The 21,614-nt window shown below is 37.7% G+C and overlaps 6 protein-coding genes across 9 annotated transcripts; 2 read left to right on the forward strand and 4 right to left on the reverse strand.

Annotated features, from left to right (window-relative positions):
* The first annotated feature begins 826 nt into the window (after window positions 1–826).
* LOC108626068 (uncharacterized) lies at window positions 827–4,699 on the forward strand. The gene is made up of 12 exons (XM_018026479.2): window positions 827–1,317; window positions 1,552–1,629; window positions 1,686–1,780; window positions 1,845–1,919; window positions 2,124–2,270; window positions 2,340–2,415; window positions 2,478–2,665; window positions 2,730–2,874; window positions 2,955–3,170; window positions 3,633–3,751; window positions 3,867–4,002; window positions 4,230–4,699. The coding sequence occupies exons 1-12, from the start codon at window positions 1,012–1,014 to the stop codon at window positions 4,548–4,550; spliced, it is 1,902 nt and encodes a 633-aa protein (XP_017881968.1). The 5' UTR covers window positions 827–1,011; the 3' UTR covers window positions 4,551–4,699.
* Window positions 4,604–7,611, reverse strand: LOC108626069 (lethal (2) k01209). The gene is made up of 10 exons (XM_018026480.2): window positions 7,371–7,611; window positions 7,187–7,314; window positions 6,690–6,860; window positions 6,511–6,617; window positions 6,275–6,445; window positions 6,024–6,095; window positions 5,652–5,903; window positions 5,373–5,582; window positions 5,101–5,286; window positions 4,604–5,032 (listed from the first exon to the last, which is right to left on the reverse strand). Exons 1-10 carry the CDS (start codon window positions 7,421–7,423, stop codon window positions 4,715–4,717), a joined length of 1,668 nt encoding a protein of 555 aa, XP_017881969.1. The 5' UTR covers window positions 7,424–7,611; the 3' UTR covers window positions 4,604–4,714.
* Window positions 7,612–7,848: 237 nt separating this feature from the next.
* On the reverse strand, window positions 7,849–10,330 carry Tango10 (transport and golgi organization 10). The gene is made up of 4 exons (XM_018026483.2): window positions 10,056–10,330; window positions 9,683–9,930; window positions 9,462–9,602; window positions 7,849–9,392 (listed from the first exon to the last, which is right to left on the reverse strand). The coding sequence occupies exons 2-4, from the start codon at window positions 9,779–9,781 to the stop codon at window positions 8,127–8,129; spliced, it is 1,506 nt and encodes a 501-aa protein (XP_017881972.1). The 5' UTR covers window positions 9,782–9,930; window positions 10,056–10,330; the 3' UTR covers window positions 7,849–8,126.
* Window positions 10,331–10,363: 33 nt separating this feature from the next.
* On the forward strand, window positions 10,364–17,262 carry LOC108626072 (tail-anchored protein insertion receptor WRB). 2 transcript variants are annotated; one of them, XM_026814506.1, is made up of 5 exons: window positions 10,364–10,484; window positions 16,155–16,474; window positions 16,626–16,791; window positions 16,866–16,933; window positions 17,000–17,262. In XM_026814506.1, exons 2-5 carry the CDS (start codon window positions 16,406–16,408, stop codon window positions 17,189–17,191), a joined length of 495 nt encoding a protein of 164 aa, XP_026670307.1. In that variant the 5' UTR covers window positions 10,364–10,484; window positions 16,155–16,405; the 3' UTR covers window positions 17,192–17,262. The 2 variants fall into 2 exon arrangements, with proteins under 2 accessions (XP_026670307.1, XP_017881974.1); XM_018026485.2 differs by lacking the exon at window positions 10,364–10,484 and adding an exon at window positions 11,446–11,507.
* Window positions 10,666–16,152, reverse strand: LOC108626065 (uncharacterized). Of its 3 annotated transcripts, none has more exons than XM_018026475.2 (3): window positions 15,656–16,152; window positions 15,154–15,273; window positions 10,666–15,075 (listed from the first exon to the last, which is right to left on the reverse strand). In XM_018026475.2, exon 3 carries the CDS (start codon window positions 15,001–15,003, stop codon window positions 10,795–10,797), a length of 4,209 nt encoding a protein of 1,402 aa, XP_017881964.1. In that variant the 5' UTR covers window positions 15,004–15,075; window positions 15,154–15,273; window positions 15,656–16,152; the 3' UTR covers window positions 10,666–10,794. The 3 variants fall into 3 exon arrangements, with proteins under 3 accessions (XP_017881964.1, XP_017881963.1, XP_026670305.1); XM_018026474.2 differs by having other exon boundaries at window positions 15,476–16,152; XM_026814504.1 differs by lacking the exon at window positions 15,656–16,152 and adding an exon at window positions 15,365–15,511.
* Window positions 17,263–17,576: 314 nt separating the features above from the next.
* LOC108626071 (coiled-coil domain-containing protein 6) lies at window positions 17,577–21,552 on the reverse strand. Its single transcript, XM_018026484.2, has 6 exons — window positions 21,108–21,552; window positions 20,181–20,721; window positions 19,925–20,060; window positions 19,737–19,864; window positions 19,546–19,640; window positions 17,577–19,467 (listed from the first exon to the last, which is right to left on the reverse strand). Exons 1-6 carry the CDS (start codon window positions 21,327–21,329, stop codon window positions 19,312–19,314), a joined length of 1,278 nt encoding a protein of 425 aa, XP_017881973.1. The 5' UTR covers window positions 21,330–21,552; the 3' UTR covers window positions 17,577–19,311.
* Window positions 21,553–21,614: the final 62 nt, after the last annotated feature.

The raw sequence follows: 21,614 nt of genomic DNA on the forward strand, positions 1-21,614 counted from the left end.
TGACGGTGTGCGACCAAGGGAAATTGCGATTCCGGTTTTTATGACAATTGAAATGATTCTTACGTCGAGCAATCACACTGGCGCTCACACATTCCTATTCAAGTGCTCACGGAATTGATCGAAATACCGACTCGTCACCCCTAAACGGTTTAGAATCATCGAAGACGCATTGATCCGATCGAAAATATAAAATGTACATCAATTTACTTTTAATTGAAACACCGTCGTTAATCCACTGATTTCCTACCGATTTCAGATTTGTCACTTTTTAACAGAATACACTTTCATGCTTTTGGCACTTTGCCTTCAGTTCACTGTTTCGTACAAAATGCATTCTGCGCATACGAGGACTGTCACTATTTCTGTAGAAATTGTGTACAGACGAGAGATATTTATATTTTCGATCAGGACTGCGATTGACTCAATACCACAGCTCTTGCCAATTAAGAGAGTATCATTTATTAGAATTTCGTTTAGATTCGTTGTTTAGGGGACAGTCTTCTCACGCACATCGCGCTTGAATAATACTGGCTTACAATTGAGTAAAACAGGAGGGATGGTTCAATTTTCGTAAAAATCGTGAAACGAGTTTCAGATTTCCCTTCGCACGTTATATTCCTGGCGGCCTCTAGTTACCTAGGTCGGACGTAACGTCAGGCTCTCAGTCTCTAGACGCTAGTCTTTCTGCTGTTGATTTGTTAAAATAAATGTTTATTTCGTAAAAAACAAAATCAACGGATTTAATATTATACCTACCCTTTTAGACACATCGAATAAGTAAGCTTCACGAGCAAGAATAATAAGAAATGAAGAACGTAGAAACCTATTGAAGGACAGGCATCGTCGATTCGATAGACATCGCGTTAATTAAAAGTCTAATAATGAAACAATTAGCGTTTCGTTAACGACACCCATGCCACGACGATCGATTCCAGATCGAAACGGACGAGGCAGAGAGAACGGCAGTCATTACACACTGGATCGAACAATCGTTTCCTCGTGCCTGTTACAATGCCCGGGGGTGTCGTATTTTTAGTTTGTATACCCACGTTCACCTACGAACACGAATTGGTATTCGGCGTGCCCGTGAAACGGTACAAGAAGAACGAGAAGTCAGGGAAACCGATAGCTGCACCGAGGGTCGATCTCCGACTTAGGGAAACGAGGACGAAGACTCAACTATTGAGGCTGAACGACGACGATGACGACGTGCATGATCTGGACATCGAGGATGAATTGGCTGGAAGACGTCGAGGGCGGGGACGTGGCATTTCCGCTGAACATAATCGAAATCCAGTTTTCGTTTCGATGGAAACGGTATACAAAAAGCTGTCTGTTCTTCTAACAATGAAATCTGTCTCCAAATGTTAATGAAAATTGAATTTCAAATGATTCATTAAGGGGCTTTATCAGTGTGACCGCATAAAATTTTTTTTTGTTTGCTCCCTCAGAATTGTCTATCTAGAATAGTTTCAATTTTAGTTAATCATCTATTAAAAACTATTAGTAACAATTTTTCATTAGTTTCTTTTATTGGTGTAATTATCGAAGGTCTTGGAGGAGTTGTTGAAGAAGCTCAAGGTGGAGCACGTTGTCTGGTGCAAGGACAAGGAGAACATGTACTACGAGGTAAAGTACTTATGCTAATTAAGTTCATTACTCATTATCGTTATGCTTCTGTCAAGGTAATATTTCCTGTGCAAGCTGGAGAACCGTGCGAGAATTGCCTACATTGTCTAACAGAAATGGGAATCGGCGTGAAGATGAACTCGATAGTGAGGTGAGTTTAATCCCGCGGCATTCTCTCTTCCGAGCGAATGTCTTCATTTCGGAACGATTTTCAGCGTGATTCCGACGCAGTGCACGTACAGCGGCATAGGCACTTCTGTCAAGGCTATCAAGGATGACATAGCGCGAAGGTCAGCAATAAAAAGAAATCATTTTGTTAAAATAAATAGATACAAGTAATCTAAAAAAAGAAAATTATCTCCGGACCTTGAAAACGAAGAGGAAAACGTCTAGAAAACAGACGCCTCACAGCGTCCACGCTTTCACTCTTCGCCTCAAGGACCGTACAAATTTACACAAACAAGGCTATCGCCGCATCAATTCAATTATTCTAGACGAAAAGAATCTGAGGACAGGAAAAATGCTTGGAAAGCATTCGTGGAGTCGATACGATCAAAATTGACGGTCAGACAAGTAGTGGACGGCGTCCGCAGCGGTGGTGATCTTACTTTTGATTACGTGTTGCTCGTATTAACGGCAGAGTAATTATTCATATTAATTTCGTTTTTCTATTCAAAAAGTACATTAATTAATTGTGTAAATTTTCGCAGCTGTTTAGCGGCACTAGGTTTGATCGAGAACAGCGCAACTAATGTCGTAGCTGCTATGTTAGTGTCACCCTTGATGGTAAGATTCTAACGAATCTTATATCCTTAGAACAATTATACGCTTGTTTTAATATAATCCAGGGTCCTGTAATGTCACTGACGTTCGGAACTATCATAGCCGACAGAAATCTCCAATTGATCGGTCTGAAGAGTTTGCTGCTCGGGATATTCCTCTCGATATTGTTCGGATTTATTTTCGGCCTGATTCTGGGCACAACCGAAATGCCCTGGGGCTACAACGACTGGCCGACTGACGAAATGAAAGGCAGGTACGTTTTTATGTATGAATAGAAACTACGGTGAGTCGCAGAAGACAATGAGGCTTTCTCGTAGAGGCAACTATAGATCTCTTTGGATGGGAGTATTATGGGCTTTACCATCGGGTACTGGGGTAGCCGTTGCTTTGTTACAAGGGAGCAACGGCCCTCTGATAGGTGTTGCTATTTCGGCTTCCTTGCTACCTCCGGTAGTTAACTGTGTAAGTAAGAGAACAATAACACCTGGCTGGCTGAGATTAGTCTGGGAATCCGTGGGAATCGATGAAATTTATTCCCATAGGGTTTATTCTGGGCGCTCGGCTGTATATGGCTGATTTATCGACCGATTAAAATGCCGCACATGAAAGGAGAATCTTATACAGACTACAACACGTCGTACGTCTACGTGTACGCCGATTACCTCCCGGTTGAATTCTTCTGCAACGGAATAATCAGCGCGTGTCTGACCTTTATTAACGTAATGTGCATCTTTATCACGGCGATCATCGTACTGAAGGTGAGGAACGCCGCGAACGACCAAGGGCGTCGTCAAGAAAATCACGTAAAATCGCCTGACGCACGTGATGCAATTTTCGCGATCGTTTCAGGCATCGCGATAACATTTTCGTCTGATTACCTAATAAGCTGTAATGCCGCGACGAAATTGTTTAGTGCCTATAGAAAACTTCATATCTGATTGATGGCGGCTGAGGTAAAATAATGTTTGCCGTCGTCTATAAATTATAGCAGTTTCTCGGTTATTTTGAAATCTGCTTAATTGAAATTATACATACATAGTGGAGTTGCTCGAGTACTTAACTCAGAACCACATTTCTGTTACTGTGTAATATGTAACAAAAATTGTGAAAGGTTGCTACTCGTCAGAATCTTGAAGAAAATAAAAAAAAGAGCATAATTTTTTAAGTCTTTAGACACGGACGATATTTTTCCGAGGACTAACGTTACGATTTCCGTTTAGATTAAAGAAGTGGCTGCGCCGTACACATCAACACCGGAATTACGTCGGTTTTGGGAGCACGACATCCGCTTGGTTCGCGACAAAAATATCTCGCGAGATAACAGCTCTCTAGATTCTAGGTAAAACAAATATGTATATACAGATAAAGTCTTCCTCCCTCAGCGACAAAAAACGTCAGACCGACCAGAGAAGATAAAGAGTCGTCTACTGCGAGATAAAAAATATTATTTCCAGCTTCTATGACGGATTGAGCAAAACGAAACAACGTGCATTGGAGCAGACGTTGAACGAGGCTGTTCGCGAGGCCGTCGACGACGACACATTCCGCAAAGTGCAAAGATTAAGTTACGGCCAACACGGCCCAGAGAAGGTATCTCAAATATACGCGTTAAAATTGAATTTTATAATACATAGATTGCGGATTTACATCCAATATATAGTATTCATAATAGGAGTTTAAAAACTGCATTCTAAATAGACATGTCGTTTATCATATAATAGGCACTCGTCTTCTAATATTTCCTGTATTTATAAAATTTTTTTATTAACGCTTAAAATCCGCAATCTACTAATATAAATTGCGAATTGATATTACAGTTCACGCCGAAACTTGGACTCCACGGGACGGGTGGGACCACTAACATTACGGGTACTGAACACAAAGAAGAGCTCGCCTCAGACAGCTACAAAATACCTGAGGGTTTGGGAAAATCTGGCAGCACGAGCGAAGACTTGGCTGCCCTCGATCGATTGATCACTAGTCTTTTGGGACAACAGACCTATACCAGCGCTGGCCATTTGGATACTTGGCGACGTTCCCGTCGAGCAAGCTCTCGGGGCTACAAGCAGCTACACACCGCCAGCGGCATTGCAGAAGGAGGAGAGATTGGCTCCAACATCGATACTACACGACTTTAATCCCACGATTTCATGAATCTAATCAGTGGAGGTGTAGACAACGGATCAGACGCTTTTTCATGAGCGTAACACAAATTTTATTAAAGATACATAAGATTACTGTACTCGCGTTATAACAGATTATATAGTTGCATGACTCAAAACGGAAATCGTTTAAAACTACATTAATCCTCTATGGTGGATGGCTCGGTCCCGAAGTATCGGTCACCGAAGTTTCCGATCCCAGGTAACACATAGAACTTCTCGTTTATCACAGGGTCCAAGGCAGACGTCACGATCTTCACCCGCGGGAACGCATACGCGATCGAGTGTACACCGGATTCTGCCATTAACAGAGAAGCGAGTAATACATTCTCCTCGGCAACGTCGTGGTCCAATAAAACTCTGATAGCCATGATAGCGGCAGCACCCGTTGCCACTGTCGCGTCCATCAATATTACTTTGTAGTCTTTGATATCCTTCGGTAATCGGAGATAGTACAGCTGGAACGAGCATTAATCGATTTTATCAGTTGTAACATCGAAATGAAAATAAAAAATTATGAACTCACTTCCGGCTCTCCGGTCTGTTGATTCGTTTGTATGAGTATTTTCCCTATTCGTATGTCTTTACACACGTCCCTGACAGCTTGCTCCATAGTTTCGCCAGCACGTAAAATAGAAACGCCGCATATTTTATCCGTAGCCGCACGTTTCCCGTTGTATAACACTCCTTGAGGTGTCTCTACTGTGACGTCCTTTAAACACGCAAGATAATGCATGCGTGTAATAATGTCGAAGTACACAGTGATCACATTTCACTAATTTCACATTAAGCGTTTACCTCGAAAGGTAAAAGGGAAAGAGCGTACTCGATGACTAAACGTATCAAGCGTTTCGAGTAAAATATAAATTCATCTCTGTATGTTTCCTTGTTCCTTATAAATGTATGTAGACCTTTGATCTGTGGTGTATCCGGAAGTAGGTAAAGAGAAGATGGCAACGGTTGCCCAATATACGAATGGGCTAATTTTTCTCGGAGTTTAAAACCCCTCTGAAACGCGAAACGACTGTGAGCAGACGCACTAAAAGCGAAACGGAGTTTGAGAAAATGGAATCTTACCAACTGGAGCTGAGTATGCACGTGCTGTACAATAAGTTCTATCGCGACTTCGTTTTCTCCGCCACGTGGCACGATTATATCTGCGTGAACCATGAACGGAGCTATGTAATAATAAAAGGCAGGTTGCACCATGGTACTATATTGCTTGAGTACACCTTCCAAATCTCTCCCTCTTTGCGATATGTCTCTACGCAGTCTCCGAGCGAGTCTTACATCAGCGTCGGTATCGACAAACACCTTCATATCGCACATCTTGATGACAATTCGAGAAAACAGATCAATGATAATTTGCATTTCTGTCTTTGTTTCGTACCTTATTGCACTTTTTCAAAGTCCCGTTTATCTCGTCCCCCTGACAATACGTCGGCTTACCTTCAAAACGTCGACATTGTAGAATGTCAATATTCCCTCAAATATAATTACATTGGCACCGTACATTGTTTTCTTTAAACAAGAAAGAATCATAATGTGCGCAAACTGCGTTTCACGTTCATAGTGGTTCTTACTAATGTTCGGATACATTTAAAAATGTTAATATTAAAAAAGTTTCTATTTTGAACTCTGCCCGAATATTAATGAGAGTCATTGTATATATATATGCATACATAATAATATTAACTTACAGTTCTACTTTCTCTACTGTGAGTTACAAAATTGTAAATAGGAACTTCCACCATTCTACCCTCCTTTAAACGCTGTAGCGTCGTTTTCAGTAATTCAAAATCGAATGCATCAGGATGATCGAAATTGTACTCATTACGAGCTGCCATGTCGTGCTGTTTCTCGTTCAGCACCTAAACAAAGTCATTGGAAGTATTTTGTAACAAACAATCGAAATTTACTAACAGCCCCTTCATACTTTGTAAAAGGAGTCCATACTAAGTAACGTTACCCAGGGAACATCAAGAGATTCTATAATTTTTGTGGCAACTGTAGTCTTTCCAGAGGCACTACCCCCACAAATACCTACGACAAACCTATTAATATCGTCATTCATTCAATTCTTATTTTTAAATACTTGTACATTTTAGTACTAACCAATTACAAAAGGTTCTACTTGCTGTCCAGCTGAATTATACCACGGAGGTCTACCAGCTGTATATATTGTTCGAGTCTTACTTCTAAGGATAGATTCTGCTGAAGTCTTTTTACTGGATTGGGATAAGCTAGTAGTACGCTGCCTCCTTGATTTTGGTGATCTCTGAGAACCTATAATGAACAGCAATATAAAAGGAATCAATAAAATTGAATCTTATGTGTATGAAGGATAAAGGACAAAGGTACTTTTGGAATTTCTCGAAGCTTTCAAGGATCTTTTCAATTTGTACAAGGATTCTATTTCAGTGAACCAATTACATCCTGTTTGCCAAATACAAGTGCTCCAAATCATTGACTCTGTAAATTAATTAATAACTATTCTAATTAGTGATAAGTGAACGTTACACAATGGAGCGATGTCACCATATTATTGATCGATTGGAATTTGCATTATCAGATTGCATGAACGTTAAGTAGAAATTTGATGATTGTCTCACCTGTGGAAGGCGGTCTTGGAGATTGCGGCGTAGGTGTACCTATATCGGAACGTCTGTACGGCTCCGCATCTTCGCAGAGCTCGTCGACAAGGAACATTTCCCTCTCGTCCAAACAAACTTCACCGTCGCTAACGTTACGAGAATTTCAGTCCGCGTTCAAATTCAACTTTCTCGGGTGACTTACCTTTCAGAGCTCGCAGAGCTCGGTGGATCGAAATGTTGTATTTTAGCTGCCATATTTCGAATCACGTGTAAAGACACACGACGTGAATCCCACGCGGGTATTGCTCTTCCTTCCGCGATACGTCACAGCGGTCACAGCCGATCGCCGTACAGCAGCTGACTCTGACCAATCTGACCAGTGCCGACAAGACAAAGACAAAAGCTGGTGCCAGCAATTTGTTCCCCTCTCAGCCTCTTGCCACCCGTCCCACCCCCGTCGAAAACCCTACTTCAGGATTAGTCCGCGGAATGATAGCGGAATTATAGAAGGCGCTAAAGTCTAACCAGCAACTTGTTCCCCCCCAGCCTCTTGAATCACGTCCCCTCTCGTCTAAAACCCTACCTCACCTTCCGTCCTTTAGGTCCATAGGGAGATCTTCCGCACCCTGCCAATGTCCACCAATGTCGCTGAATGATCACCACGCGACATACCATCATGATACGTTCAAAATTCATAATATATTTAGATGTTCTAAAATTTCTTACATTCTTCGTCGCATATAATGTTCTAGATACAAAATTTGATCTTATAATTAATCTAATATTAATAACGTCATCAGTTTACCGAAAGAGCGGAAAACTGTAAAATGTACATTGAATACATTAAGAACGAAATTTTCATATAACGAAAACGATCTTTTTGTAAACGCATATCAGACGCGTTTAAAAACTGTAATGTACATCATTTAATTCATAATACAAGAGAGATCTAATTGCACTAGTTAGCTGGTGATATTACAATATGCAGTTTAAGCATATCTTTATTTGGACCTACTAGAAACGGTGACCTATTTTCCTGCACTGAACCCTGTTGCGGATTAAGTTCTTCGAACGGTAGAAGATCGTCCAAATTAAGGACACGCTCCCTGTCGCTAAACCTATGAATGATCTCTGTCACCCTCGCAATATGCTCAACCCCGTCCTGTAGTCCATATATCAGAACACCTATTTTAACTCGCATTTCCTTGTCCTCATCGCTATTTACCGTTGGTTCCTTACACGTGAGCGACAACCTGACCGAACGTTTCACATGTTCGGGCATTTCCACAGTCCCTTGCCAGACAATAAGGAAAAATTTTTTGAACCAAACACCTTTCGGGTATATGTCAACGACCCATTCGCATGCACGATCGCCAGCATACTCGGCTAAACACGAATGACTTGAAAATACGAGCGTGCTCGTGTGATAAGACGGTAGACTATGAAAATTCTCTATCGTCACCAACGAGCTACAAGTGTCTACGGTGTACAATCTCGGTTCGAACAGTAACGCGCCGTCTTCCTCGTTTAAACTGACTTCCCTGACTCTGTCTACCTGGCCAGAATGAAATGACATTCCTATGGACATGCGTTCTACGAAGAACTCTTTATACTTCTTCGTTAAGGAATATAAAAGTAATTCGGCTAACTGTCGAGGAGACATCATCGGGAACCTAACGGGGGACATCACGGTCACTACTAATTGCTCTAACGTCGCTTCCAATTCCTCCTGCGACAACTGAGTCTTTAATCTGTTTACTTGGTGATCGAGCCATGATTCCAAGCATTTGTATAAAGTCATTTCGTCCTTTATTACTAAGCTACTTTGATGTAACAATGATACTAACGTTTCCAAGTCGAAATTCCCGAAGTCCGTAGTTTTGGCCACTAATTCGAAGTTCCATTTAATGAAGTTCTGACAGGCTTGTGTAATTTTATAATGACCGCAATTCGAAGTGTACTGCAGCCACGACACGAGGGTACTATGTATGGCAGCTAACGCGATATGGTTTTGCATATATTCAAGGCACAGTGATATCAAGTCTTTAACGTTATACTTATCAGCTAGAGATAATATTGGTAGGACGACGTTGTAATTAACTCTTATGTAGCCGGTGTAAAAGTATCGTAAAAACTCACTAAATATAGGTACACACTGGGGAGTTTCTTGGAGAGTTATCTTGCTTTCTTGAGATTCACTCCATTGGGGACTCATTAACATTACCTGGAATAAAATTAATTACAATCACCGTAAAACGTGATTCTGTGTAGTTTCCATTAATTTTTGTCTTACTTGGAAAACATCGCTAGAAGCACAAAGTATAAGACGATGCGCTGGATACTCTATACCGTTAACAACGAGACATATATCATTCATAAGACGCTCCGCATAGAGCATCGCTATTTTTAACAGGACTATACGAGAGTTGTCCACCTAAAAAGAAAGCCCGACTATGTATCTCTGTTTCTGATATCCAATTAACTGTTATTGATTTAAAAAGAATTTCAAGTAACCTCCACTGAATCTGAACTTTCGCTTTGTCCAGCATTGTTCGCAGTGGTATTCGAGCCTTCTGCCCTTTTCTTCGATACTGTTACCGAAGGATTTGGCATGTTTGATTATTAAGTAGAACACCTATTTAACTTGCATGCTCCAATTATTATCCCCTTCTCTATATTATAGTTGCTTGGATAATACAGTTATCCTAATGCATTTCATATAACCTCCTTCTCATAAATTTATGCTCTGCGAACTTGCACAACTGGAAGAAAGAACACGAATTAATAAAATACGTACGTACACTTCTTGTAAGAATAAATGATTATTTACAAAGTAAAATGCAGTGTAGGAAACAAGTATGAAGTATCTAAAAGTAATTATACTTACCTCATGCAATAACATTTAAATGCAACGGGTATTGGCAAATTTTAATTAATTGGGAAATGCGCACGATTATAATGAACTGATAAGATTTTGGTAATTAAGAATACAACAGGTGAATTGCAAAACCTTATTCTGCATGCACCACCGTAACGTTTAATGGACAAGATGAAAATCGCCTTTGTCGAATCGAGTGACAGTTGTCAGTTGTTATTTAAATATTTTTATCAGTAAGATGTCGGAACGCTTGAACTACACGAAATCACATCGATGTAAAATAGTGGCTGACTGAATTGGTAATTTAAATGGCATTTTATACAAACACAGAATAGCGTGTGTGCGATAGAAGCCGCGAATTTCAATGGAGTTCGGAGTTAGATTTTTGAAACGTCACACTTTAATTTAAACTACATCAAACGAAGAAAAATGATTTACGTACGTATACGATAATCAGGTAAATGAATAATTTATTATTTTAAGGAAATGAGAGTCTCTTGGCAAACGTTGATTTAAAAACTATAATTAATGACTCGTAGCAGGTGTCGAATAAAAATGAAAGTTATTAAAATTGTTAGCATTACATTTTTATACAAAATAGATATAAAAAGAAATTTCATATGTTACAATTACGCACATCGTTTTAATTAAAGTAGGAACCTTAATCTATTAAAATTAGCATTTGTAAAAATGCTTGACACGTCTATTTTAATACACGAAATACAATGTGAAAGATGCACACTATCTTTTAACACATTCTTATTTCACTAGATTTTAATATCACTTGTTCAATGGTATTTCCATAATGTCCTATGCGTGAAACAGCTAATAGTAACATTTGTACTATCCACAAATACAAGTGAAAGGATTTATGAATTTTTGTTTTATGCTCTAACGCTTGAACGTTATGATCGAACTCGATGTTACACAACAAACATATTTTATCGTGATACTTCAAATAATGAACTTTATACAACTGACTACTCGCAAATTGTTCTGTACATAACTCACATTCAATGCATTCTATATTACCGTCGAATTTTTGATATTCATAAAGAGACAGCAAACGTTTCAACCCGAGAATGTTTATAGTATCGTTTACAGGATTTTGAACCGTTCCTTCTACATCGTTTTCCTGGAGATATGCATAGTCCGCGACCATATGCTCGTGAATCAGATGTTCCGTCAATTTGTATCCAGGTTTCACGTCGTTACAAATTTGACATATATCTAATTTACAACACTCTATCAAATGCTCCGTCATCGCAGACTCCGTGGGACGCAACGTGCTACAATTGTTGCATTTATATATTACTTCCTGACTGTCGTTCACGTCACACGTGATATACATTTTCGAAAATATTTTGTTCAATTCCTCTAACATCTCTGACTGTCCCGGATTCTCATGGGAAAAAGTGGTGTCATCATCTGGCGTTTGTGCTCTAACATTTGAAGTGGAAGGTAAATGATCTCCTGCATCCGACGCAAGGTGTTGACTCATATTACTAGAATCATCGTTCGCGTGCTTAGTCCTATGTTTTCTTAACATGTGATCTGTAAGAAAAGTTGATCCACACATCTCGCAGACATGTGGACCTACGCTCTCAAAATGTGAATGCTCGTTGTGACGCATTAAAGATATCCCATTGGGGAAGTAGAGACTGCATCGTTTGCATGCCCATGTAGTAACTTTCATACACACGTGAGTGTTCACCATTTTTACCGAAGTAAGTATCCTGTTACAATTGTCACAAATATGAACTACCGACTCGTCCTCGTGACAATCATACTTGTGTCGCAGGTAGTTCCTCAGGAAGGCGAAATTCTCTTTGCATTCACCGCAACGCCATTTCTTACTCCTTTTGAAAATCTGACACGCCGTTGAATCTCTCTTAAACGATCCATTACGTTTCCTTAACTTGGGCACTACATCGTTCTTCTTCTCGAGTATACAGTTATGTCTAGGAGACTGGTTCTTCTCATCACTGGAGAACAGTTCCGATAGCTGATTCAATGATTTTGAATACTCGAATTCAACATCGTGTGAGAAAAACATGTGATCAATGAACATCGCACGTGAAACGAATTGTTCGCCGCATATGTCGCAACACCATTGGCTTGAACTGCTAACATTTTCTTGCGTAGAAGTAGTTTCCTCTTCGTCCTCAATAAGACTAACTGGTAACTCATTTTCATCTTCTATCTCTTCTTGGTCTTTGGTAATTTTCGTGATACTAATATTGAACTTAAATGACTGTTGTATTTTCGAGGCTAGTTCTTCTGATTTTTCCATGAGATTTATATGCAAAATTTGATTGGAATTATCGTTTTCCGTCGAGACATCGTTTTCCGTCGAGGCATCGTTTTCCATCGAGGCATCGTTTTCGTTTGCAGCACATTCTACATTTTCATTTCCAGCATCGTCGACTTCTCTATCAGCTATTGTCGTATCTTCCGGTGTTTCTGGTTGACTTGGTTCTTCCGAATTTGTGATTCCATCGTGAAGATTCGTAATGCCTGTGTCCGATGCAACCGAATCTTCTCCTAATTTCGTTGTACTATTGTTACTTGTATCTTCTGCTCTTTGCTCGTTGAGTATCGTGCGTGCCTTACAGTACAAAGATATGTGGTTTAATAAATGTCTTTTACGTTTGTACGATTTCGAGCAAAGATGACAAACGAGCATGCTGTCAACTTTTGCCTGAGGTTCACAAATATTTAAATTTGCAGTTTGTTCTTCGATCATCGGTACTGCCTCTATCGTTCCACTGATCTTACCTCGTGAATGATTCGAATCATTATTTCCCTGTAATATTATATTTTTTTCTCGCACCTGCATCGTCCACTCTAATAATGTACTTTCACTGTTCAAATTGTTACAGTAGAGGCTGTTAGTTATATTCACTTGTGTCGTGTTAATACAACTCTGTATCGAATCGTGATTTACAAGATTAATATCTCGTCGCTCATTATAAATGCCGCTTATATTGTTCGCAATATCGAAAATCGGACTACGGTTTAAGGTGTAGTCTTCATTAGATGTATGTACATTTTTACAGAGCTCGTACAATTGAGGGTTTTCGACCATTTGTTCGACATTGTAATTATTGCAATTTTTGAAAATTTTAGATGTGTGATAACTGTTAACATGATTTTTAAACAATTTCGGTTTTTTAAATACCTTCGAGCAACAACAACATACAGAAATAATTCTAAAGTTTTTCTTGTCTAACTCTTCATTGAAATTGATAAGGTGAACGGGATAATCGATGTTGTTGTCTTTACCTTCGCACTTCAAATGTACATTCATCACATGTTCTTGCAGATGAGACAGAAAATTGATTCGTAGATCGCAAGGTATACATTCAACGGACAGCGTTTCATTTTTCAAGTTCACTTTACTTGAAAAGTGGTGTAACAGGTCGAAGGCTTCTTTACAGTTATTGCACATCGCTGCGCATGTATGCACAGTCTTCGAACAATCAGATTCCTGCATTGATCTATATTTTAAATTCCGGAGCTTTAAAAATAATTGTAGAACATCTTCTATCGTGAACTGCGAGTCATATCCGTTGTTATCTAATTTCAGTATTCTAATACTGTCTATTATCTTACGGTTCGAAGATGCATTAACTCTGTTCGTTTCACGATTTACGTTCGTGTCCATTTTCTTTATCATATTTATTTGTTGTTTCTCGCATACCGATTCGTGGTACAACACGTTTATCCCCTCACCTTGTTCGACTTTCGTCGTTCTAGTCACGTACGCGGAATGTTGCGTCTTCTTTTCGTAGTAAGTTTTGTCAATCTCTCGAGTGTCCATCGGTTGAAGTAATTTAGACAATTGAGACAGAGGCATGTCTTCTATCCTGACTAAAGGTATCACCGATACTTTATTAGTATCTATGTCATTTTTATAAGATATTACATTTTGATTCATATTAATACCAGTTTCACTCGATTCCGCTAAGGTAATTTGAGAAAAGGTTTTTGTGATATACGACATCTTCTCTGTTTTCTTAATATACTGTTCGTAACTGTGCACCGTATGAGATAATCTTTGTTTCTTCTTCTTCTTCTTCTTCTTCTTTATTGAAACAGGAACCACTTCCAGTTTTTTATGCCTCTTGCGCTTATCATTCAACAATTGAATTTCAATTGATTTCCTAGGTCTTCCGCGTTTTCTCTTCGTAATATTCACAGGCACATCGTCCACCGGTTGCGTCTTATTATTTGCGAACAGACTCATCGTATCACCAGTTGTAACAGAGCTGTTCTCCTTTTTTTCTTTCATTTTCATAGGAATTCTGCAGTCGGTCTCATCTTCAGAATTGGTTGATTTTCCAATATCGGTGTCTGGAATGAACCACCTTAACTGATTTCTTAATTTTATTTCATTTTCTAAAGGCTTTCCTTTTTCAATCCTGATCTCAGGCCGATCTTCATTTCTTTGTCGTAACGTTCTACCACGACAAGAACGGCATCTACCTGAATTAAAACTTTTATACATACTATCTGCCTCATCAGCTTCTACTTCGCCTGGCATTTTAGTCCTATATTTCGATGTTGACTTTCTACTACTTCTACGTACATTTCTCAAGGGACTAGATGTATTTTCCTGACAATTATTTTTCTCTTTAAAATCCATAGACTTTAAAGCTCTCTTTGGAATAATTTCTCCGAGCTCGCAACTCTTCCTCTTCAACGTCGAACTCATCTTGCTCTCATTTTCTACAGAATTAGTTAAATCCATTTTTTTCAAATCAGTAGACATACTTTTACTTTCACGCGAAGGATATTTCAATGCTGTGTTGTAATCCCAGTTCTCTTTATGAACACTGGGAACATGCCTTTGTTCTTTGGAATAGGTTTCCTTCGGAACAGATCTTGCCCGAGATCTGCTATGTAATTTAGTAGTATCTGAATCACTTTTATAACTGCGTTTGCTCCTTAACATCTTTAAGCCAAAGAAACAGCTTGTGCTGTATTAATAGTATTATGAAATCTTTAATAGGCTGCTAGCTTCTTACTGGAATCAAAGCATTTCATAGTTATTATCTAATTGTATGCTATTACTAATTATAAATACAATATATAAGTGATTTACCTTGTTAAACAACTATATATACACGTTTTAATGGATCACTTAACTTATATTAACATGTTCTCTCATTTTATTGTTTATTATATGCTTTTCATCTTGTTTGAAAAATAATCGATTGACGTACTAAAAAAGAAATAAGTTAATTAGGAATATAATAAACGTATGTTAGATATCAGTAATGTAGATGTATTATGAACAGAATAATTATTATTACAATTGAAGCATTGTCTCATATAAATAGTAGCGTTTGTACAAAAATCCTAATCAGATAACTAATCTTTTATACGTATCTACCGATACTTTCATATACAATAAACTGTCTAACCTTCAGCAATCGTCCGCTTCTCTCATTCATATAGGAAATTTCACACAAACTATGAAAACAGATGTTCTCATTTTCAAGAGTAGATCTCCGAATCAATACGATATCGTTTCTTATAATACATAATTACTTAACTGTATGTGCTTTTATCTCTCCACAAATATTTTAACAATATGTACTTACTCTTTGTTTGAAAGTATCGTTAGAAATTTGAAACTGTATTATATTTAGGTTATTATGTTGTCGTCCTGTTAGATGGCGTGAACCTTGCTATCTCATTGGTGTATTTGTCATTGAAAAGGTCCCATCGGTCCCACCACGAGTCCCATCGTGGAGCTAAATCGCCAAGCTCATCTGAGATCTGAGTCTCACGAATTCCATATGGGACTGATATCAATCTCACCAGAGAGGAAATCCTCTCTGACCTCTGATTCTCACATATATGGGTTCTAATAAATTTCAAGTTCCAAGACTTCTAATATATATTTCTATTTCCTCACTGAGCACTCCGGTTCGGTCACACATGTATGCGTCCCAATGTCCCAATGGTCCCAAGGCCCAAGACTGCCCAAGACTTAATATCCATTTTCAACTGTAGGGTGCACTACAAACGTGATCATTAATATCCCTGCTTCCCTCCCAATAATTAACAATTAATTTAAAGATATAATTTTGTTAACAGGGAGAATTATGAATCATGGATATTTTACACCGAAACCAAGCATTTTCCATCTCTCTTGGACTGGTCTCTACATGTATCTCACAGTCTCTCATTTCTCTAGGGGTGCAGATGCAGCCAAGTTCACTCTTATTGTTATACTGTTGTTGCCATATTTAGTCGTATGTAATCTTCGAATACCGAGTCTATCGAAGATTAATAATTCGTATAGACTCTATTATGAAATATGAAATATATCTTACTAAAAGTACAAAATGAGTTTACTGATAATATCGACAGTGAGTTGCCTGTTAGAATACATCGTTCCTTCTTTCGTTAAATACGTAAGTATCGTGACTTGTGATATTATCATTCCATGATTTGAAGTTCTGCTATAAATTAAAATAGTGACAGACGTTTGAAACTTGGCTAATTACCAGTTATTCTCGTGTTTAAACGTCAATTTAAATTGAACAGCTATCATTTGTACTTTAGGCTACATCCCGTTTTTACACGAGGAGTAAACAAGATGTGGAATTAAGAAACGACTTAATTAATGTAAAACAAGAAATGGGTGGAGTGTCCATACTAGATGAATTTTCAAAATACGCCAAACTTCAGCGTAGATACAATAAATTAGAAAATGAATTGAAAGAAAAAGGTAGAATACCCAGTTACTTAAATCCTTTCTTACCACTTTACAAAATAATTGACTATGGCTTATTTATTATTTAGCAAATGAGAGACAGTGGTTCAGAATGAAAGTAGAAGCATATATAACATATTCTTTTCGTATATTAAACGTAAGTGGCCTCAATTTATCTCATTCCATCATAATGCTAAATGTCTATAACTTACATCTCTTTCAGGGTATACTGATCTTGATCCTACTCTATTTGTACGGCAATAAACCTGTAATCATTTTGCCAAAAGGTATATTATGGCCTTTACAAAGTCTGCTCAGTTGGCCATGTTACCATGAAGATTCAATTTCATTGGTCATGTGGCTGGTGATCGCAAGACTAGTGGTGGTTATGTATAAAAAGAATGATATAACATAATGTTAACTCTCGAAAAGTAATAAAACGGTTTATAAACAACCAAATAAAAAGGATGAGTTTGGAAACATGAATTATTCGCCTGTAAATAATTTTGCAGGAACAGGAATTTGAAGATTGTACATAGAATTTTGTTAATACTATACGTAGGTAGTTAATAGTATTATAATTTGTGAAGTATTTGAGGAATTAACTTGTTGTCTATGTTCAGTAAGGATAATAGGCTTTGGCAAAATAATAGCAAAAGAGTGACTGTATTTCGTAAAAGCATTGAGTAAAGTTACATAATACGTAAATATGAAATATATTTGCATATAACTATTGATAAGTAATAATTTTATATTTTAACAAAATTCCTTTTTATATGATGACAATTGATACATCTATATTCGATATAATGTAGCAACGTTTTATTTTATGCATGGAATATCCGTGAAACATTTATTTTGTAAAGCTTAAAAAAAGTCAGTAATTCTTTATTGTTGTCCTATTATTATTAATCATGGATAAATGTTACCATTTAATTTTCGATAGTCATAACTTTTGATTTAACTTTCCTATTCATATTACCAGTTTTGTAGTTTTTTCCAGCATTTAATATCGCGAAACATATAATACCAAGATTGTGTCACATACAAATTGCATCGTATAGGAAGTTCCATTATACTAAACGGTTAATTTTCCTTTTGTTCCTTTTTCGTTTTCGTAATAAAAGCTGGTTTATAGAGTTCTCATATTCATTACTGGGCAAGGAATATAAATTGTTGCCCATAACACATTCAACAACAAATTGGCAAATCTCACGATTTTCTTTAATAGTTTTCAGCACCAATAGTAAATAATAAGTATTCAAATTATTGTAAAATATAGCACAAAATCGTTATGTTTTACTTTTGTTTATCACATTCGTATAAATATCAGTTGAAAATATATTATACATGACATATGTTACAAAGCAGCAAGTATAAACCTAGTAAGATGAAACGTAAACTGGTTTAATTGTCGAAAATGAAATATTGATAAAAAATTGACGGAATCAATCTTTCGAACCGAATGTAGTATAACGCATAGCCGAATTAATAAATGAATATTATTTGTAAAGTCAAGCAGCTGTAAACATCATTAATGGAACAAAATATCTTTCATTCTTCAAACATTGAGGAAAGAGAATGTTACTGTTCTAAGTATTAGTTAATATAGTTTTTCATTTCAAGTATTTAGTGTGTGTCTAGCATTTTGATGCAACAATGTCATGTAATCGTGTACCTTCACGATATTAATTTATCAATTTCAAACATATAGATATTCGCACATGAAATACACAACTTTATGTGATTGTATAAAAAGCGTAGAATTAATAAAATTTTGGACGTCATAGAGGCGAAGGATGCTTTTAAAAAATGTCAACTTATACTTTTAAGACGTCGATGTAGTTTCGTTTAGCCGCTTTTCAACATCGCACTCTCTTAAGGCATGTTAATTTTAGGTACACACGGGTTCTCGCTCTTCTAAATTCATTATAAATACTAACAACACGAAACTATGATTATAAACTTGCAAGAGTATGTTATATTATTCATCACATGCCGTATACTCGTGTTACGTTATAAGGAGAATTTTTAAATTAAATAAGTTACATAGTAACTATTATAAAAATATCTAATCCTATCACCTAAATACTTAAATTAGAACGTAATCTTTCTCTTCGTATTACTATCACTAAGAATTAAAAAAAGAACAAAAATGCATTACGTTATTTACGGTAGTAATAATAATAATAACAATAATAATAATAATAATGATGATAATGAATAAATGAAATTAGAAGAGCGACTCTTGCTTCGATCGTTCATTTCGTTAGGCTATTCCGAAGCAGCTCAAAATTGTATAAAAAAAAAGATTTGAACGGCTAAATATCACGTGCAGAGCAATTCACAGAAGAATTCTTCGTTCTCATAGTTCATAGATACTTGGCTATAAGCGCGAAACGATTGAAATGTGCAATTTCGTTTGAATCCGACCCTCGAGCACGTTATACAATCACATAGTAAAAATGCATCACCAAAGAAGTACTTTATACGAATACACGATGAAATAGTTTTTACTGGATCAATCGGACTGACTTAGGTTTTAGTAATGTCCATCGGTGATCCACCGGTTACGGTCGCAGTTGTGCTCGCGGTGATGGGTGGACCAGTTGGACTTACTATAGTCGGCGGAATTGCAGGTTTAACGAATCTATCCGATGTGCGTCTATTGGACGATGCCACCACATGGCCCTGCTCAATTAAACGTTACAAACGTTAATAGGTACACTCGCGTACTTAATGCGTTCGATTAACTGCAATGGAACTTACACTAGAAGGAGGCGACGAGCTTGCAAATGGAATTGTAGTAGGTTGTCCGCAAGCGTAACATCGATTTGTATTGAATCCTTCTCTGGTCGATGAACCTGTTACGTAAACGTGCAATGAAACTTAAACGGTGAAGTACATGTGCTCCTTAAGAGATATAACGTTGATTTTCTTATAAGAAAGAAGTATAATACCTGGGCTTAAAGGTCTAGAGGAACTAGGCGAAGGATTGTACGGCACTGGGCTGGAAACAGTACGATTTCTTATATTCCCACCGGACATCACGATTTCATTATAGTGCCGTTCTTCTTCCATTTCCAAACTAACGAGTTTAACAACGTTAATGACAAATCGAATTATATTCATATAGTAAGGTTTTTACCTAGATTCTGATTCCGAAAGGTGTCGACATAAAGCTTCGCGACGCTCCACTTCCAACTGCAATTTTCGTTGAAGTCGTAAATTTTCTTCGCGAATTTGCTTCTCTTCGTTCACGTATCGCTGCATTTTCTCCGTATCTGTTAAATAGGTACATGAACGTTTGCCCAAAAGTTTTCATAATATAAAGGATGAATCAATGAGAACAGTCATTCGAAACAATTGATTGTACAATTGTCTATGTGGTAAAAAGGACTCACGTTCTTGTTGGGAAATGAATAACGTGTGTCTTAATCTGGCTACTTCGCTGCGTAGAGTTTGAATATGTGCACTGAGACTAGTAGCGGTGTCGCCGTTATTAATTTCTCTCGGCGAAGCAGGATCCGACACGGGCTGATCCAATTTTATTTGTAACATTCGTTTTTCCGCCTCCAGTTTATCCATCCTCTTCCACAATTTGTTCACTAACGCTTCCTGCTCTTGTTCAAGCGTATTTTCAAGCTCCACCTTCTCTCTGCGCAACTGTTCCAAGTTGCTCTGCTTCGCCAGCGTCTCAGCCTCGAGTTTCTCGATCTTCCTCATCAGCTTGTTCACCAGACATTCCTGCTCCTGCTCCAAGGTTTGCTCTAACCGGCATTTCTCTTGACGCAACTGATTCAGTTTCCTGGATAAGTCGTTCGTCAAACACTCCTCTTCTTGCTCGTAATGATGGGCCAACGTTTCCTTCTCTTTCTTAAGTGCTTGGATCTTTTTTAACAATGTGTTACTTATAAATTCTTCTTCTTGCTCAGCTTTAGCTTGCTGCGAAACAATTAAAACAGGAGTGTCGTGATTCATTGAGGAGAATGTCGATAAAATTGTAGAAAGCAACTTTTATTTCAGAACTACATTTTCTAGTTTCATGTGCAACTCAAATGTCAGTGAGAAAATAAAATGCAATTCCAAGGGTGAAGTATAATTATATAAGGCAAGTATATAAAATTACATAAATGGTGTATAAGAAGCTGAACTATCAAAAAAATGTTATTCATTAAAAATGCTCGTCCTTGCGCTAGCAAATAAGGAATTTAATATAGAAACGAGCTCGAATTATTCACAGAACACGCTGAAATGTAATTGAGCTTGTGTAATTGAGAAATATAGTGATACATCACGATCTAATTCGTGAAAGAGGACGAAATGCTTACTATGATGACAGAAGCTTGCCGAAGGCCACGATTTTCCTCCTGCAACGCTTTCACTCGTAATTTATAAGTTTCTAGCTCGACTTTGAGGACACGGTTGTGTTGTTGCAAAGACTCGATCCTTTTCTGAAGCTGTTCCCTGGTTACAGGGGACGGCGGCATCATTATCGGTCCTCCGTCGATCGAGCTTGAATCGCTCTCGGATGCGCTATCACGGTCAGCCATTTTTCTCGTACAAGAATTTTCTTCGAAAACAATTTACAATCCTCTCGTTTTCATCGCACAAACATCGGTACACGATACGTTTCTTCTTCAACCGCGTATGTTTGATTTTTATTTTAAAACTTCATTATTTTTCATAAAAAAAGCTCGTAATATTGCAGGAGACACTACCGCATAACATGTGCTTCGCCGTGTTCGCCGTAGAACGAATCAGCTGTTTGATTCACCATGGAATACTCGTTTAAAAAAGATGTCAAGGATGTCAGGACGCGCAGGAATACGCCGCTA

The sequence above is a fragment of the Ceratina calcarata genome, unplaced genomic scaffold (genome assembly GCF_001652005.2).
Source record: "Ceratina calcarata isolate Rehan_Ccalc_2016 unplaced genomic scaffold, ASM165200v1 scaffold39.2, whole genome shotgun sequence".
Taxonomy (NCBI): domain Eukaryota; kingdom Metazoa; phylum Arthropoda; class Insecta; order Hymenoptera; family Apidae; genus Ceratina; species Ceratina calcarata.

Coding starts and splice junctions, on each gene's coding strand:
- LOC108626068 (XM_018026479.2), top strand. CDS start 1,012: ATGCCCGGGGGTGTCGTATTTTTAGTTTGTATACCCACGTTCACCTAC. Junction 1,781..1,844: donor AAGATGAACTCGATAGTGAG/GTGAGTTTAATC, acceptor AACGATTTTCAG/CGTGATTCCGACGCAGTGCA. Junction 1,920..2,123: donor AAGGATGACATAGCGCGAAG/GTCAGCAATAAA, acceptor CAATTATTCTAG/ACGAAAAGAATCTGAGGACA.
- LOC108626069 (XM_018026480.2), bottom strand. CDS start 7,423: ATGGCAGCTAAAATACAACATTTCGATCCACCGAGCTCTGCGAGCTCT. Junction 7,315..7,370: donor AGCTCTGCGAGCTCTGAAAG/GTAAGTCACCCG, acceptor TCGTAACGTTAG/CGACGGTGAAGTTTGTTTGG. Junction 6,861..7,186: donor TCCAAGACCGCCTTCCACAG/GTGAGACAATCA, acceptor TGTTCATTATAG/GTTCTCAGAGATCACCAAAA.
- Tango10 (XM_018026483.2), bottom strand. CDS start 9,781: ATGCCAAATCCTTCGGTAACAGTATCGAAGAAAAGGGCAGAAGGCTCG. Junction 9,603..9,682: donor AAAGTTCAGATTCAGTGGAG/GTTACTTGAAAT, acceptor CTTTCTTTTTAG/GTGGACAACTCTCGTATAGT. Junction 9,393..9,461: donor CTTCTAGCGATGTTTTCCAA/GTAAGACAAAAA, acceptor ATTTTATTCCAG/GTAATGTTAATGAGTCCCCA.
- LOC108626065 (XM_018026475.2), bottom strand. CDS start 15,003: ATGTTAAGGAGCAAACGCAGTTATAAAAGTGATTCAGATACTACTAAA.
- LOC108626072 (XM_026814506.1), top strand. CDS start 16,406: ATGAGTTTACTGATAATATCGACAGTGAGTTGCCTGTTAGAATACATC. Junction 16,475..16,625: donor TTCCTTCTTTCGTTAAATAC/GTAAGTATCGTG, acceptor TTTGTACTTTAG/GCTACATCCCGTTTTTACAC. Junction 16,792..16,865: donor AAATGAATTGAAAGAAAAAG/GTAGAATACCCA, acceptor TTTATTATTTAG/CAAATGAGAGACAGTGGTTC.
- LOC108626071 (XM_018026484.2), bottom strand. CDS start 21,329: ATGGCTGACCGTGATAGCGCATCCGAGAGCGATTCAAGCTCGATCGAC. Junction 20,061..20,180: donor ATTCATTTCCCAACAAGAAC/GTGAGTCCTTTT, acceptor CCTATTTAACAG/ATACGGAGAAAATGCAGCGA. Junction 19,641..19,736: donor CTCTAGACCTTTAAGCCCAG/GTATTATACTTC, acceptor TTTACGTAACAG/GTTCATCGACCAGAGAAGGA.